The sequence below is a fragment of the Artemia sp. Qi Xiang Cuo genome, chromosome 7 (assembly GCF_049724085.1).
Source record: "Artemia sp. Qi Xiang Cuo chromosome 7, ASM4972408v1, whole genome shotgun sequence".
Lineage (NCBI taxonomy): Eukaryota > Metazoa > Arthropoda > Branchiopoda > Anostraca > Artemiidae > Artemia > Artemia sp. Qi Xiang Cuo.
Window position 1 is genome coordinate 11,573,871 of NC_142800.1, and position 16,517 is coordinate 11,590,387.

General features: G+C 36.6%; 1 protein-coding gene across 1 annotated transcript in view; it reads left to right on the top strand.

The window, feature by feature from the left end:
- The window catches only part of LOC148949940 (uncharacterized), a 42,045-nt gene that overhangs the window by 19,142 nt on the left and 6,386 nt on the right, over positions 1-16,517 (top strand). Inside the window, exon 3 of the mRNA XM_089092023.1 lies at positions 11,389-12,003. Within this exon, the coding sequence (XP_088948149.1) occupies positions 11,389-12,003 (615 nt within the window). The remainder of the gene's footprint in view (positions 1-11,388; positions 12,004-16,517) is intronic.

Sequence of the window (16,517 nt, forward strand, 5' to 3'; positions counted from 1 at the left end):
TTTTTATATAATTATTTAATATGTTAACAGTATATTGATTTATAGATTATAGAATAATGTAAGATTTTACAGTAAAAGCTATTAATTTTAATCTTACCTATTTTCAATGGTTCATTAATTTTAGATCTTGGGACTAGTTCAGTGTTTCTAAAACAAATTTGAAAGTCGGGTAAAAATTTACAATAAAACGTAGCAAATTTCGCAGCAAAAATCACAAATTAGCAAAAAACGTAGCAAAAATCACAAATTTAAAATCATGAAAAAGAAGGGAAGGGCTACTGCATCAAAATTAAAACCTACAATATCACGACGGTAAATACAAGTGCCATAGTGGATTCGAAAGTCTTTTTAATCTTTCTTGAGTATGCAAAACTACCATCGTCCTAGTATCTCGAACTGAACGGAACAAGACAACCTAAGATAAATTGGAGCATATGAAGCTGGAAATAAAACTTCTATTAAAAATTGAGCACTTTTCAAGACAGTGGCGGATCCAGGGGGGCGAGAGCCCCCCTACCGTATTCTAAAGTAGTTTAATTTACTTAATTAACGCAAGATTGCGTTAATTAAACTTGCTCCTAACGCAAGTTTATCGGATCAACCTATTTTGCCCCCCCCCCCCCCTCTTAAAAAAAAATCCTGCATCCGCCCCTGTTTCAAGATACAAGTAGTCACGCTATAAGTGAAATTTCTTTAATACCAATGAAATAAGGCAAAATAGGAGGAAAATATAATAGTTTAGAAACAAATTTGGGCTATATATTTGCACATTGGGGGTAGTGGGGGTAAAGCATAGCATATATTAAATACGTAACCTAACCCAACCTAGGTACCTTTTATGCCCCCCTAAACCCCCAAAACAACTAAAGTTTATATATAGTTCTCGGATAGAGAAAACCTTTGTTTTAGTGTCTCACCGGGTGATGCTATCTGATCTTCAATACAATTCTTGCGTGACTACTGGTATCTTGAAAAGTACCAAAAATTGATTTAGCTCAGTCATTCACATTAACAAGGATTATTGACATGACATTTTTTGACATTAACATTTTTAACTTTGACTTTATTGAATATAAACACACAAATAAAACACAACTCCAGGGACTGGTCAATGATCCCTAGGGCATCATTAATAGACTTACATTAGTAACGCTAAAAGCTTCTATCGTTAATCATGCTAGAAAGTGAATTAAAGTTTTGAATTAGACTGGTTTTAGAACGACCCAATAAAATAACATCATCAGCATCTGTAGTAATAGGCACATCTTGGCACCTAGCGACAAATGCCATAAATACGAACGAAGACAATACACGTTAAAAATATAAGGAAATAAAATATAAATATAGTTTACTAGAAAAGAAATTTCTTAATTAGACAAGCATTAGAACGACTCATTAAAGTAATATCATCAGCATATGCAATAGACGGCACATCCCGTCTCCAAAAGATAATGGTCGTAGATAATAAACAAAGGCACTCAACCAAACATATATTAAGGGTAAGGGGATATATTAAGGATAAGGGGATTATATCAAGGGGATAAAATTCCACCTTATTTCACTTTACGACCTACAGAAGTTGCATTAGGAAAAGAATCAAAAATAGGTAAAAATTTGTATCCTAAGCCCCAAATAGCAAGATCTAAGAACTAATCACAGCGTATTCCACAACTAATAAGAGCTGAAAGAGCAGGAGCATACGAAATATTGTCAGAAGATCCCAATGAAATGGGGAGCCAGTAGATCTTGACTCATTTATCAACAGACAAAGTTGCATGCAAATGATTGTTATTCATTTCTTTTTTAAGCCTTCTTGACTAATACTAACATCCAAAAAAAATAAAAAAGATGCTTTCTACACGATTCAAAATTCTTGCCAATTATCCATCCTTTTGTTGTTGATTCATAGGAATCGCAAGATTAGATTTTAAAATAGATCCTTAGATTTTAAAATAGTCCTAAAATAGAATAAATAAAAGAGTCTAAAAAAGTCTAAAATAGAATCTAAAAAAGTCTAAAATAGAATCTAATAAATAAAAGAGTCTAAAAGAGAATAAAATAGTCCTAAAATAGAACACTAATAAAAGACGAAGACTTGAGAGTAAGGTTTAAAAAGGTCAAAAGCAGAAGAAGAGAAGGAATTTTACGTGACCTGGAGAAAACCTCTTAGGTTTTTAGAAGGTTTTGGGTTTAAATTAGGACATACACTCAATAATGAATCAAACGAAATGGGAAAATCATGAAAATTAATAACAATCAGTAAAAGTTGATCAACACGCGAAAGCTGTTCTGAACCATCTCAAGAAAGGCTGCAGATTGTTTCCCACTTATCAAGTGTAGGTCGATTCTTTCTAGAAGGATCCTCGAAGTACCAAGGACATACAAATACCCCCCCCCCCCTCGGACCTAAAACCCGTGGTTTTATAAGATTGTTCTTTTGGTTGTTTCAAAATTAAGAAGAGAGTACATGTTTTGATCAGTGTTGCCAAGTTGAACCGTGAAAGTAAATAAGTAAAACTCGTTAGTTAAATTTGACAAAGCATTTCATCTGCAGAAATTCAGACATAAGCTATCCATTGATTCCCAAAGAGAGTTACACCATCAAAAGAAAGCTACACCTTCTTAGGGCTTTTGGCCTTATGTTTTTTGCTTATAGGCGCCCGCTATTACCAAAGACTATATAGATGCATATGAAGGTCTTTGTCATTAAATCTTGGATTCACTTTGCCAAGGGCGCTAATAATTGACCAAAATTATGTTTTTTGCTTATAGGCGCCCGCTATTACCACAGACTATATAGATGCTTATGAAGGTCTTTGTCATTAAATCTTGGATTCACTTTGCCAAGTGCGCTAATAATTGACCAAAATTATGTGTGTTTTTGTTGCTTATAGGCGCCCGCTATTACCAAAGACTATATAGATGCATATGAAGGTCTTTGTCATTAAGTCTTGGATTCACTTTGCCAAGTGCGCTAATAATTGACGAAAATTATGTTTTTTGCTTATAAGCGCCCGCTATTACTAAAGACTATATAGATGCATATGAAGGTCTTTGTCATTAAATCTTGGATTCACTTTGCCAAGGGCGCTAATAATTGACCCAAATTATGTTTATGCTTATAGGCGCCCGCTATTACCAAAGACTATATAGATGCATATGAAGGTCTTTGTCATTAAATCTTGGATTCACTTTGCCAAGGGCGCTAATAATTGACCAAAATTATGTTTTTTGCTTATAGGCGCCCGCTATTACAAAAGACTATATAGCTGCATATGAAGGTCTTTGTCATTAAATCTTGGATTCACTTTGCCAAGGGCGCTAATAATTGACCAAAATTATGTTTGTTGCTTATAGGCGCCCGCTATTACAAAAGACTATATAGCTGCATATGAAGGTCTTTGTCATTAAATCTTGGATTCACTTTGCCAAGGGCGCTAATAATTGACCAAAATTATGTGTGTTTTTTGCTTATAGGCGCCCACTACTACCAACGACTATATAGATGCATATGAAGGTCTTTGTCATTAAATCTTGGATTCACTTTGCCAAGGGCGCTAATAATTGACCAAAATTATGTTTTTTTATTAGAGGCGCCCGCTATTACCAAAGACTATATAGCTGCATATGAAGGTCTTTGTCATTAAATCTTTGATTCAGTTTGCCAAGGGCGCTAATAATTGACCAAAATTATGTTTGTTGATTATAGGCGCCCGCTATTACCAAAGACTATATAGCTGCATATGAAGGTCTTTGTCATTAAATCTTGGATTCACTTTGCCAAGGGCGCTAATAATTGACCAAAATTATGTTTTTTGCTTATAGAAGCCCGCTATTACCAAAGACTATATCAGGGATCGGCCGCAGTCACTTTTTGTCACTTTTTTGGGGACCTGTCACTTTTTGTCACTATTTCTGTCATTTTGTCACTAAAGTCGCTTTTTTCGACGTTTCGGACCTAATTTTTTTGCTGAAACAGTATTTTATAGTTGACTGTCGACTGTGGCATAATTCATAAAAAAAGGTAAGTCTTTTTTTGATAGTTTGGACTATATTTGAAGACGCACAATGTCTATGACTGTGATGAACATTGGTAATGTGTGTGTGCGTTAAAATCTAGGCTTTTGCCGATAAGATGAGAGATTGAATTAGTTCTATTATACCATACCCTATGGTTCCTTTCAGGCCGTTGGTTTACATAGGATTCCTTGTTGCATGACTACTTAGCAAAGGGACAGTTAGGCCAATATTCCTTCGGTATATTTTCAGGGTTAGCCAGTTTCTTTGATTTTAGATCATTTCCTGCAAAAGGCATGCATGCCCAAAGGTCTGAGGACGTCAAAATGTAAGATTAAATTCGTATTTTAATTGATTTTGTGAGTTTGTATTTGTATTAGCTTTATGTGTTTTCAAATTCCGTCCTAAAACCCATTCTTATTTCAGGTCGCTGTAAATAATGGGCAAGACAAAATTTTTGGAGAGCTGACTCAGTAGGTAAGACGGCGCTGGGTAGAAAGTGAAAGAGTGATGCACAAAAGGGAGTGACAATGACAGCTCGTTCTATTGTAAAGTTTGTAAAAAGACACTCAGCTGCCAGAAAAGGTTCCAGGCCCTTCTTCAACATGCAGCCGCACAAGATGACAAAAATAATGCTTCTGTCATGTTAAACCAGCTTCAGTTGAGACTCGCTACATCAGTTTCAACCGGAAACCACCCAAACTCACTGAGAGGCGATAGCGTACCACAAAAGAATCTGGAAATGCTCTGCAAGCGAGATGGAGCGTCAAGGGCGGAGATAGTTTGGGTTTTAAAGACTATTGCTAGTTCTTTTGCTGCAGCTTCGTCTGATCATATTGCCGAGGTGTTCCGAACAATGTTCCCTGATGCTGTACCAGAAGGCTTCTCGTTAATTTCTAAAAAAATGACATACTTGTTGACGGAGGCTATTTATCCGTACTTTCGAGAAATTCTAGTCTAAGACATCCCGAAATCTGACTTTGTGCTGGAATATGATGAAACAACGAACAATGGTGGGGTAAAGAAGCTCCAAATAAGAGTTCGATACTGGTCAAAAGAGCGGAAACAAGTGGTTACTCGGCATCTTTAGACATATTATATGGGACATGCAACCAGTGAAGATCTGAGTAAGAAAATCCTGCAGAGTATCGAAGATAAGGACTTTCACTTGAGAGATTGCTGATGCTTGCAAGTGATGGTCCAGCTGTCAATAAGAAATTGTGGTCAATCGTAGACTCAGAAAAGAGAAAAGGGTATTCAAAAGGCCTATTGAATATCGGAACCTGCAACATTCATGCAGTGCATAATGCATTCCTGAAAGGGCTACAAGAACTCGGGGGGGGGGGGGGAAGTGCTCTGATATGATCATCGCTGTTTACCATTTTTTCAGCGGATGGCCAGCTCTTTCTGAGGATTTCAGCCAGTGCCAACGAAAAGTTAAAGGGCCTCAGCATAAGTTTGTGAAGCACGTCCCCACGAGATGCCTCACCATAAGCGAAGCAGCTAGCTGCTTGATTGGACAATGGCCTTCATACACAAAATATTTCCTAGAATTCGTGCCAAAGAAAAATAGTCTGAAGTACCTGATGTAAAATGCAAAATATTTGAGAATTGTAAGTTGGCTAAAAAAGTAAACAATGAAAGCCGAAATTGAGTTCATTATAAGCTCTGCAGAAATTTTCACCGCTTTTACTGGTGTATTTCAACGACAGGAGCCGTTAATACATGTGGTACACTTTGAGCTGAGACGGTTATGCACAGTTCTTTTGGGGCAGATTGTGCTGGCTGATGATGTCAATCTCTGGATCCTTGGTGGTTTTGAAGGCTTAGATAGTACTGCAGATGTTTACCTACAGCAACCCTTGTGTAATGAAAGGGTCCTGGCTGCCCTGGATTCTTCGAAAGTTATTCTTAAAGACAGGACATTTTTTTCCTGAGAATCAAGAAGCATATCAAAGCTGCTGTACAGTACTTGCTGACAAAGCAAGTGAACAACGAGTTTTTCCGAAGTCTTGCCTGTCTAAGCCCTCCCAGTCCAGATTGCCAAAGAGCGAATTGCAGTGATATCCTCTACATCGCGAGAGAACTTCCATTCGAGACGAATATCGAGCAAGTCCAGGGAGAATGGTTGTTATTACAGTCAGATCCCGTGCCGCCACCCACGAAAAGTACTCGAATCGACAGCTATTGGCAAAAGATCCTGGAAATGAAGACACCATCTGGTGAAACCAAATATCAGTCCTTAGGTTGGATCGTCCGGGCAGCTATGTCGCTCTGTCATGGAAGTGCAGATATAGAAAGAGGATTTTCTCGGTCAGCTCTACTGATGACTTGCCTTCAAGCGCGTACAGAAGAGTGGGCACTGAATGCTAAGGCTTTTGTTGCGGATGCGCTCCGTGACTATGAGAACAGACCAGAGCGTGTGCTGATCACAAATCACAGACTATATCAGACTATATCAGTGCGCTCCGCAACTATGAGAACAGACCAGAGAGTGTGCTGATCACAAAGAAGCTGCTTTGTCTGGCTAGATCAGCTAGAGCCAGCTATGAACTGTACCTTTTTGAGTGAAGACAGGAAGAATCAGAGAGAGAGAAGCTTGAAGCTGAGAAGAAAGATGCTGAACAAGAAATCCAGGAGATGGCATGGACGAAGAAAAAAATAGCGGACCTAGAGTAAGACATGGTACGAAAAAAAAGAGATGGTTAAGCACAAGAAGGAAAGAGGTGATACTCTTATGAGAGAGGCAGGGCAACAGTTTAAGAAAGCTGTGGAAGAAAGGACTTCTTGAAAATTGGTCTTGCTCAAAGTATGATGGAAGTAGCACTAAAAGCTGGCTCCGAAGAAAGGGAAAGGATAGATAATGCTGAATCGGTTGAATTACTTGTTCTGAAGAGGAAATCTGAACTAATTGATTGTCTTTCAAAAAAGTCAAAGAAGTGATGACATAATATCCAGTGATTGGTTATACCTAGTTGTGGCAGATGCTTGTTTTTTTATCGTTTTGTATAATTAAATAAAATCAATTGAAGAAAAAAAATAAGGATTTCAGCCTTTCTGATTATAACTTTTTGAGCTCTGATAGGCTAGTGATGATCTTACAGTAGTAATTGTGATCCTTGTAATCCATGTGCCTGTGATCTGACGGTTTCTGAGTAGTCACTATTTGTCACTTTTTTGGTGTCCGCTAGTAACTAAAGTCACTTTTTTTGCACACCTCGTCGCGGCTGACCCCTGCTCTATAGATGCATATGAAGGTCTTTGTCATTAAATCTTGGATTCAGTTTGCCAAGGGCGCTAATAATTGACCAAAATTATGTTTTTTGCTTATAGGCGCCCGCTATTACCAAAGACTATATAGCTGCTTATGAAGGTCTTTGTCATTAAATCTTGGATTCACTTTGCCAAGGGCGCTAATAATTGACCAAAATTATGTTTTTTGCTTATAGGCGCCCGCTATTACCAAAGACTATATAGATGCATATGAAGGTCTTTGTCATTAAATCTTGGATTCACTTTGCCAAGGGCGCTAATAATTGACCAAAATTATGTTTTTTGCTTATAGGCGCCCGCTATTACCAAAGACTATATAGCTGCATATGAAGGTCTTTGTCATTAAATCTTGGATTCACTTTGCCAAGGGCGCTAATAATTGACCAAAGTTATGTTTTTTAATTATAGGCGCCCGCTATTACCAAAGACTATATAGATGCATATGAAGGTCTTTGTCATTAAATCTTGGATTCACTTTGCCAAGGGCGCTAATAATTGACCAAAATTGTGTTTTTGCTTATAGGCGCCCGCTATTACCAAAGACTATATAGCTGCATATGAAGGTTTTTGTCTTTAAATCTTGGATTCACTTTGTGAAGGGCGCTAATAATTGACCAAAATTATGTTTTTTGCTTATAGGCGCCCGCTATTACCAAAGACTATATAGCTGCATAGGTCTTTGTCATTAAATCTTGGATTCACTTTGCCAAGGGTGCTAATAATTGACCAAATTGACAAGTTCATTTTAAATGAAGAGTAAAAAAGGAAGAAAGAAACGGAACGAGGGTGCCAGAAAAATCTTGGGACCCGGGTCCCCTCAGACTCCTACTAAATATGTCCCTGTCAGTGGTCATATAACAACTAATCAATACAGAATCAAAAAATTAACACACTAGAATAGACTGATCAGCCCTGGTTAAATTTGCACTAAATCTTTAGTAACAAATGTAGCGATGCCACCCGCTGGTAAGCCTCCAGTACGCCTTGCAGGAAATGTGAATATGTCATGGATAACTAATGAATGGTGAAGCAAATGATGCTTTAATAAATATAGTATTTGAATAGTTCTAGAGACAAGTTCAATCAGCAGTGCAAGTTTGTCAGCAACTCCATTCGAATTCAAAGACCAGTGGCGTCAATTCACGAAAATATAAGGGAGGGGGGCAAAATGTATGTTTGAAAAGCTAGTGTCGGGGGGAGGCAAATTATTTGTTTTCAACTTTGATAATATTAGTAGTCATTATTCATTAAGGGAAGAACTAAAAGAATTTAAAATATAAATAAATACTATAGGATGTTCTGTAGCATATATTCTATTGGAACACAAGCAGAATATTCCAGATTCCCTTCTTTTCTTCATTCTTTTCATGTGTCTTACTTTCCCTTTGGCTACTTTCTTTTACATGAGGGGGCAATATGCTGTTGGGAAATTGTCAATGGAGAGGGGGGAATCAGTCTAGAACCCACAATTTGTTGAGAAAATATTACTATGCTACGTGTAATTCAATAACGTGACCGCTATTCTTCAAAAAGTAACTAAATTTGTTTTTTTTTTTACGACATTTATGTAATTAAAATCGTTTACCAGTTGGAATTTTTCAAATATTTCCTAGCTAAGTTTCAGAAACATTTATTGTTCTTCTTGAAAAAGATTGCCGAATCGAGAATCTGTAGAATGGTCTGTTCGTTACAAGTCAAGAAAAAAAATCAGTTTTTTCAAAGCAGGTCGCATTACTGAGGCTAATAGTCTAAGGAAGTTCCTAAAGAAAAAATTAAGAAAAGCAGCTTCTAATTATTTTAATGATAAAGTCAAAGATCTATATTCTAACAAGCCCAAGCAATGGTACAGAAAAATTAAAGAAATATGCAGAAAAAGTCCTTCCGAAGTTGATTTTCATTTCCCTGAACCCCCTAATAAGACTGCCAACGATTTGAACTTGTACCTTGATTCCATCGTGCAAAGTCTCCCACCTTTCACTGGCTCAAGTACGACTATTCCTCCCAATACTTCCTTCCCCTTTATTTCTCCATCTGATGTTATAAATAAAATTCTTAAGCTTATAAAATCAAGTATTTGTCCCTTGGACATCCCAGTTGACTTAATTAAAGCCTTTTCGGACAAAATTGCTGAGCCTTTATCAAATATTTTCAACCACATCACACAATTTGGCAAATTCTCATTGTGCTAGAAGCAGGATTTTATAGCAACTTTTCCTAGAAATTGTAACAGTTTGACTTTCGCCAACATACGTCCCATTGCACTGACTTCTGTTTTTTTCCAAACTTTACGAAGCCTTCCTTTGTGACTAGGTTATGGATAAAGTTCGTCCAGGTCTTAACACCCGGCAATTTGGTAACTTAAAGAAAATTTCCACCACCCATTACCTTGTGCACTTAATGCACACCATCGTAAGTAACCTTGATAAACCAAGTGTCTGGCTGAACCTTGTCTTAGTTGATTTCCAAAAAGCTTTTGACCTGACACCACCCTAATTCGTTCACTACTGGTTAACTTTAAACTTGATCCTCTGTTAGTAAATATTGTTATATCGTTTCTTTCAAATAGATCCCAAGTTGTTAAATACAAAAATATTTTCTCTAACCCCCTCCCTATATATTGTGGAATTCCTCAAGGAACCTTATTGGGACCACTTTTATTTCTAGTCATGATTAACGATATTGGTAAGGTTCCCCCAAAGGTGGAAATACGTGGATGACTTGTCGATCCTTGAAGTATGTCGTAGGAATATTAAAAGTGACCCCCTTGAAATTCTATCCCACATTTCGGATGAAGCTAAGAACCTAAATATGAAAGTAAATTCCACTAAGTCAAATATAATGACGATAAATTTCTTGAAATCTACTCCCGCCTTCCTTGACCCTATCCCCCCAGATATTTCTGTGTCTTCCTTTAAATTACTTGGGGTTACAATTTCCTCTAATTTAAAGTGGGATATCCATGTGAAAGATATTGTCCGTAGAGCTAATGCGTCCATGTCTCTCCTTAAGCTCTTGAATAAATTTAACATCCCCCCATCCCATTCTTAAAGGATTTATACCTCCTTTGTCCGCCCGCATCTTGAATATGCTTGTCCAGTTTGGCATCCTGGCATCTCCCGTTATGAATCAGATAAAATTGAATCTATTCAAAAAAGAGCCCTAAGAATAATTTTTAAAGAAACTTTGGTACCCTATTCACTCCTTCTAAAAAAGGCCAAGCTGGTAACTCTTGAGCACAGGAGAGGAAGGTTGTGCCTCCGTTTTGCAAAAAATGCAATAATAAACCCTCGCACGGAAAACATTTTCCCCAAAAGACACTCCCCATCCAGACACCGCCTCCCACGTACTGTTTCTGAAACCCATCCCTATCTTGTCCCCCACCCTTTTTTTAACCTCCATAAATCAAAAAACCTTTTTCCCCTTAATTAATTAAAAAAAAAACAAATTGTTTTTTTTTTTTTTTTTTTCTTTTTTTTTTTTTTTTTGTGTAATGCTGATACCCATGCTGGTGTCAGTTTGGCTCTTCTGATCCCTCTCCTTTTTGCATATTCTCTTTTAAACTTTTTTAACACTATTTTTATTTCAATTTTTTGTTCGGTTTTACTTTAATTTGTGCCTTTTTAACTTTCTTACATTTGACACTTTTTGTTTTTTAGACTAGTGAATGGCTTTGCCTTTCTGATATTGTTGTTTTTGGCATTGTTTAGCCAGTTTTTTAGTTGTTGGGCTATTTCTATGTCTTTTTTTATTATATGACCCCGAAATGCGAATTCGGCCCTTCGGGGCTTGTGATAGTCATTTTTTGAAATAAATATCTTATCTTAAGTGCGGGATGTTATCTGTTTTGCCACTGTAAATTCTTATTATACTGGTATAAAGCGAGCGACTTCGATGTAACAATTATTATTTTGTGCAAAAAATTATACATTCGATTGGAAGTGCTGATCCCCATATAGGCTGGTGACATCTCTCTAGTGAGCACTAGTTCATACCATATATTTTCCACCTTTATTTATAGTTTTCTTAAATTTCTTTTTTCAAAAAGGGTTTTCTATAGTTTTTTTCTTCTTTTTTCAAAAAGGAATATTTTCTTTTTAGGTTTGTTTGCACCTCCTTCAGAACCACGTCGAAAGGGGAGCAATATGAAGTTCCTACTGGCTCTTCAAAAGCCAGGGCACTCAAAACGCCCGCACAAAGATTTAAGTGAAGACAAGCAATCATTTAGTGTGAAAGTGTCTAAAGAACCAGTAAAATCAAAACGCTCACACACAAACTCAAGTGCCCACACAAATTTAACAAAAATAAAAACTTCTAAGAATGACGAGAAGGGCCGCATTTTAAAGAAAAGAAAACGTTTGTTTTCGAAAAGTTTCAGTGAATCGGATAATTCTGAAGAAGAAAAGTTTGACAAATCTAGCAAACGGCGTAAAATAGAAAAGATAAGTGAACTTAAAAAGAAAAGTAAGACAAGCGAAAAGGCAAAATTAGATAAATCAGGCTCAAGAAAAGAATTGGATAGTGTTAGGGAAGCAACAAATCTACTAGACTCGAATAATGGAGTTGAAGAGAACTCTTTGCAAACAACTGAAAATTATCCTCAGAGCAATGAAAGGTCCAATTTCAGAAATGATGAAAGTGAGAGTAATGAAGATAAAACAGTTGAGCCAACTGCTGCACCTGCTGGCACAAGTCGTCTAAATGAATATTCACCTGGTAAGTCTTATGGAAGATTAATAATGATAGATTGGACTAGTCTTCTTTGCTAAGTTTTGTTAATTCAAAAGGTGTTCATTCATAATGGGTAAATTTAAGAGGAGAGTGAAAAGACTGAAAAGCAGCTTTTGATCTAGATTTAACAGGAGAATGAAAAGACTGAAAAGTAGCTTTTACGTTTTCACTAATAATAATGTCCGGTTGTTAGGATGTTTTATTTTTTTTTGGGGGGGGGGAGGACAAGGCAGAGCAAAGATAATTTTGATGTCAAAAGATTTATTTTCTGGGCATTTGTAAATATGATGCCCAAATATTTATAGGAGATTCTGTATGTTAAATATTGTTTGATGTGTAAGAACACGAGTACTATTACTGTAGTTTACACTACGTGCCAAATGAGAATTATCTATAGAGATTACAACCGCAGGCTACTCGAATAGCCTAAAAACGTCCAGGAGAAAATTCGCCCTTAGAATCGCCATTAGAATGACCTGATATTTACTTAGTAGACACCTCAGGCCCCCACATTTGGAGCTGGTTTCGAGAGGGGGTATGTTACGAGTATAACTGAACGGGTACTTTATGCCTGCTCTCGAAACCGCCCTAATCTACAGAGCCTTACTTCTGGCTATCCTCTCTAGTAAAGATATATTCGACTCAACTTAAGACATCATTTCTCCCAAAGCTTTTAATCTACTAAAAATCTCACTACTCTGGTTTGTAGTAAAATAAATCGAATAGGTATAGTAGAATCAGGAAAACTTACCATCATCTTCAATTAAAAAAGTACAAAATTCTCAAATGAAAAAGGAAAGGGATAAGCTTGCAGGGAATTAATAAATTATCAAAAGAAAAAAGGCATTTATCTGATAAATAATTCGGGCCTCTGACCTACCCACTAAGATAAAGGGCTAATACCACGCTCCGTTGGTCTGAGCTTTATGAGATAATAACACCAAAACAAAAATAAAATACACAATACACAGCTCTAAAATCTCAAGCTTTATACACCTTCTTATCTCCCATCCATGGCCAATGTCGAAAGTATGGGGAAAAAAATAGCTGGCTTGGTCTGCACTGCCATTCAGGGTGTTTCCAGTGTAGTATAATGGGAATAATGGGCTGTGTAGCTACTGCAAAAAAGGTTTGGGATTTTAAGAAAAGAATCCGTGAGATAAGCAGAAAATAATTGTACCAATACAGTGACACAAATGTCAGACATGGCCTGCCATCTGAGGGGAAATGCACATACCCAGTTACCCACAATCAAAAAAGGGCAAATTCTTATGTGCTCTGGAGAATTCACTTATAAGGGACTTGTAATGTGATTAAATTAGAAAACTTTCTCGTCATCTCGACTAGCCTCTTAACCTCCTACAGCGGAAACGAATCAACATCTGAATAAAATTAAAACTTGCCCCTTGGCATAGTTTAAAATAACTCGTGGTAAAATATACAAGGGGTTCTGGGAATGACCTGGGAAAGATATGGGTGCAAACTCAAGGAAACATGAAATAACTCTTTCCAGGGTCCCAGCCCATGGGATAGTCAAATACGAGCAAATTTCAATAAAAACCAAGAGTAAAAATTGTGCATAGGGCTGTAGGGTAAATGCTTGGGGGAATAGGTGCTAACGGTTAATGGGGAAGAGTATGCCCAAGGGACCATAGTTTGGAAAGTCTATGCCTTGGTAAGGTTTTCACAACTAGCAAATTAATTATTGGCTGAGAGAAGAACCCCCCCCCCCCCCACGCACACACACAATCAAATGGAATCAAGTACCTCGCAAAGTTAATAATTGACGATCCAATGGTGTGTAAGTTGCCCATGATGAGAGATCATTCTCAAGAAGTCCCCAGCGAGCAGTACAAGCCATAACAAGAGCTTCCATGCAAACCTTGTGATCTCTCATTTGCCATCTCACCTGCCTCTCTATGGGCCTCTGTTGTCCTCTCGTCTGCCGTCATACGTGTCTCTCTTGTCCTTTCCTCGGCCTTCCCTTTCTTCCGCATCCTTTTCGCTCTCAAGCCTTTCTTTTTTGGGGTATATAATCCATTAATTGCATAAAATCCTGGCTGTTAGATTTTCGCGATCCCCGACTTGAGCTTGAGCTTATGCTACTGAGACTGTTTGGGCGCCCTGGATTCATACAGGGCCAGAAAAAGGGCGATTGGACCCAATCAGGCCCCGCGTTTGAAGGGCATCGCACGGCCATCCAAATGAACAATAGATTTTTGAAATTGGGAAGTGTTCTTAACGATTCCAGTAAGCATTGCTTCTGGAGAGAGATCATTTTCCAGGCTAAAACCAATAAATAAAACTATCTGATATTAACAATAATCAGGACAGGCTAAATAGTTAAGCAATTGTGCTGATTAAAAGTGGGGACATGAGGAAAATAGATTTTAAAACCGTTTTAGAAGCATTTGGAGAACAAAAAATTAGAAATATGGACATTCACGTTCCCATATTCGGAGATGTAAATTTCAATAGGTATTTTCATAATATCCAGGGGACACAAACGTAAATTAAGGTAAGCATAAAATGAGCAAAAAAAAGGAAAGAAGACAAAACCGTAAGTTCAAAATGAACAAACTGAACAACCTGAGAAATGTAAATGTACGACGGGTGATAATGAACAACCTAGACCATCAAAAGTGACAAGACCAATCCTAGCAGCTAAGGCAAAAGGTACTGAAAAATTTCCGAAGCAATGATAAACGAAAATAAAGACCAAAGAGATATGTAGTTAGAATATTAGTGAAACCCACAATTAGAACAAGTCAAAAGCGACATTGAAGAACATAGAAATATGCAATTAAAAGATAATCACAGAATCACAACGACACAAAAACGAAAGTGAAGTACAAACAAAATATGCGGTTACATGACATATAACAATGAGGATCAGAACGAATCAAAATGAAAATGAATAGCAGAGGAACGTGTGGCTAGAATATATACGATCACAATAACAAAAAAAATTTGCAGTCAGAAGATAATCCGCAGAAAGAATTACAAGCAACAGTAGAAATAAGAACGTGTGAACAATGAAAGGGAAGTACAAAAATTGTAGGATTAGCAGACACGCTAAAGTGAGTATCAGAAAGTGTCAAAATTACAGTGAAGAACAAAGAACTATGCTGTTAAAGGACAGCGAGGATCAGAACGAGTCAAAAATGAAAGTGCATAAGAACAAAATATTATGTTAGAAGAACAGCTCCATCACAATCTTCGACGCTAACGAACTGTGGCGTAAAACACATTAAAAACTATTCACTGTGCAACTCTCCATTATTCCGCAGTAAAAGTAGCCAACAACGATGAGCTGCTTGGGGACTGCTGCCAGTTTGGTCGAATTGCATTACTGCATCAACAATTTCCAAATGAATTTGTTCGGCCTGTTATAGGACATCACTTGCTCTCTAAAGAGTTCCACAAACAAATACGAAACTGGAACTCATGTTTTGCTTTAACTTCATTCAACATGAGCGATGATCGAACCAAAAATAGTCGTAATGTTTTACGCTTCAAAACAGCTGGACAAATTTATCACAAAATCAATTTAGCGGCACACCCATCAAAGCACACACCATATATTCATATGGTCAAATGTACTTTTTAGGTCCAAATGGAGATGTTAAAGAACACCTTTCACATCTTTTAAATTATTGTTTAAGTCGTAACCCAACAGATCTCTTGGAAGAAATATTGTGACACACAAACAGCTATGCTAAAGGTTATATATATATATATATATATATATATATATATATATATATATATATATATATATATATATATATATATATATATATATATATATATATATATATATATATATATATATATATATATATATATATATATATATATATATATATATATATATATATACATATATACTATATATATATATATATATATATATATATATATATATATATATATATATATATATATATATATATATATGTTGGATTTGAATTTTACTTAAAATTTAATATAAAGAGGGGGCACCGCAAAAAATTCCAATTGAGCCCCGCACTTAGTTGATCTGACCCTGGATTCATATGTTCATTAATAGCTTTTAACCTTAATCAGTTAATGCACAGTAGCGAACACAATAATTGCCACAAAATAAAGCAAGTTATTTTTTGCTTCTAGCTGTATGCCTTCTCCAAGCACCATCCTTCTCACGTGCCTTCCTGTAATTGTGAAAATTTTTACTAATACAAAATAATGCCAAAGCATGATCAAGATAAATAAAAAAAATCAATGCAACAAAAAATCATGTCCCTACAAAACTGAAAATAGACGTTACCCTGGCTTCATAGATGGATTGAGAAAAGAAGCTCTATAAACTAAGCAAAGAATTAAAAATCTACCTCGCAAAAAGCTCAGCTCAAACTAACAACACAGATAAGATAAAGATCATGTAGAGACATAGCTGGTACATAGGCAGGGATGTCGTTTGGGGGGGGGGCAGTTTCCCCCTCCAATAATGTGAAGAA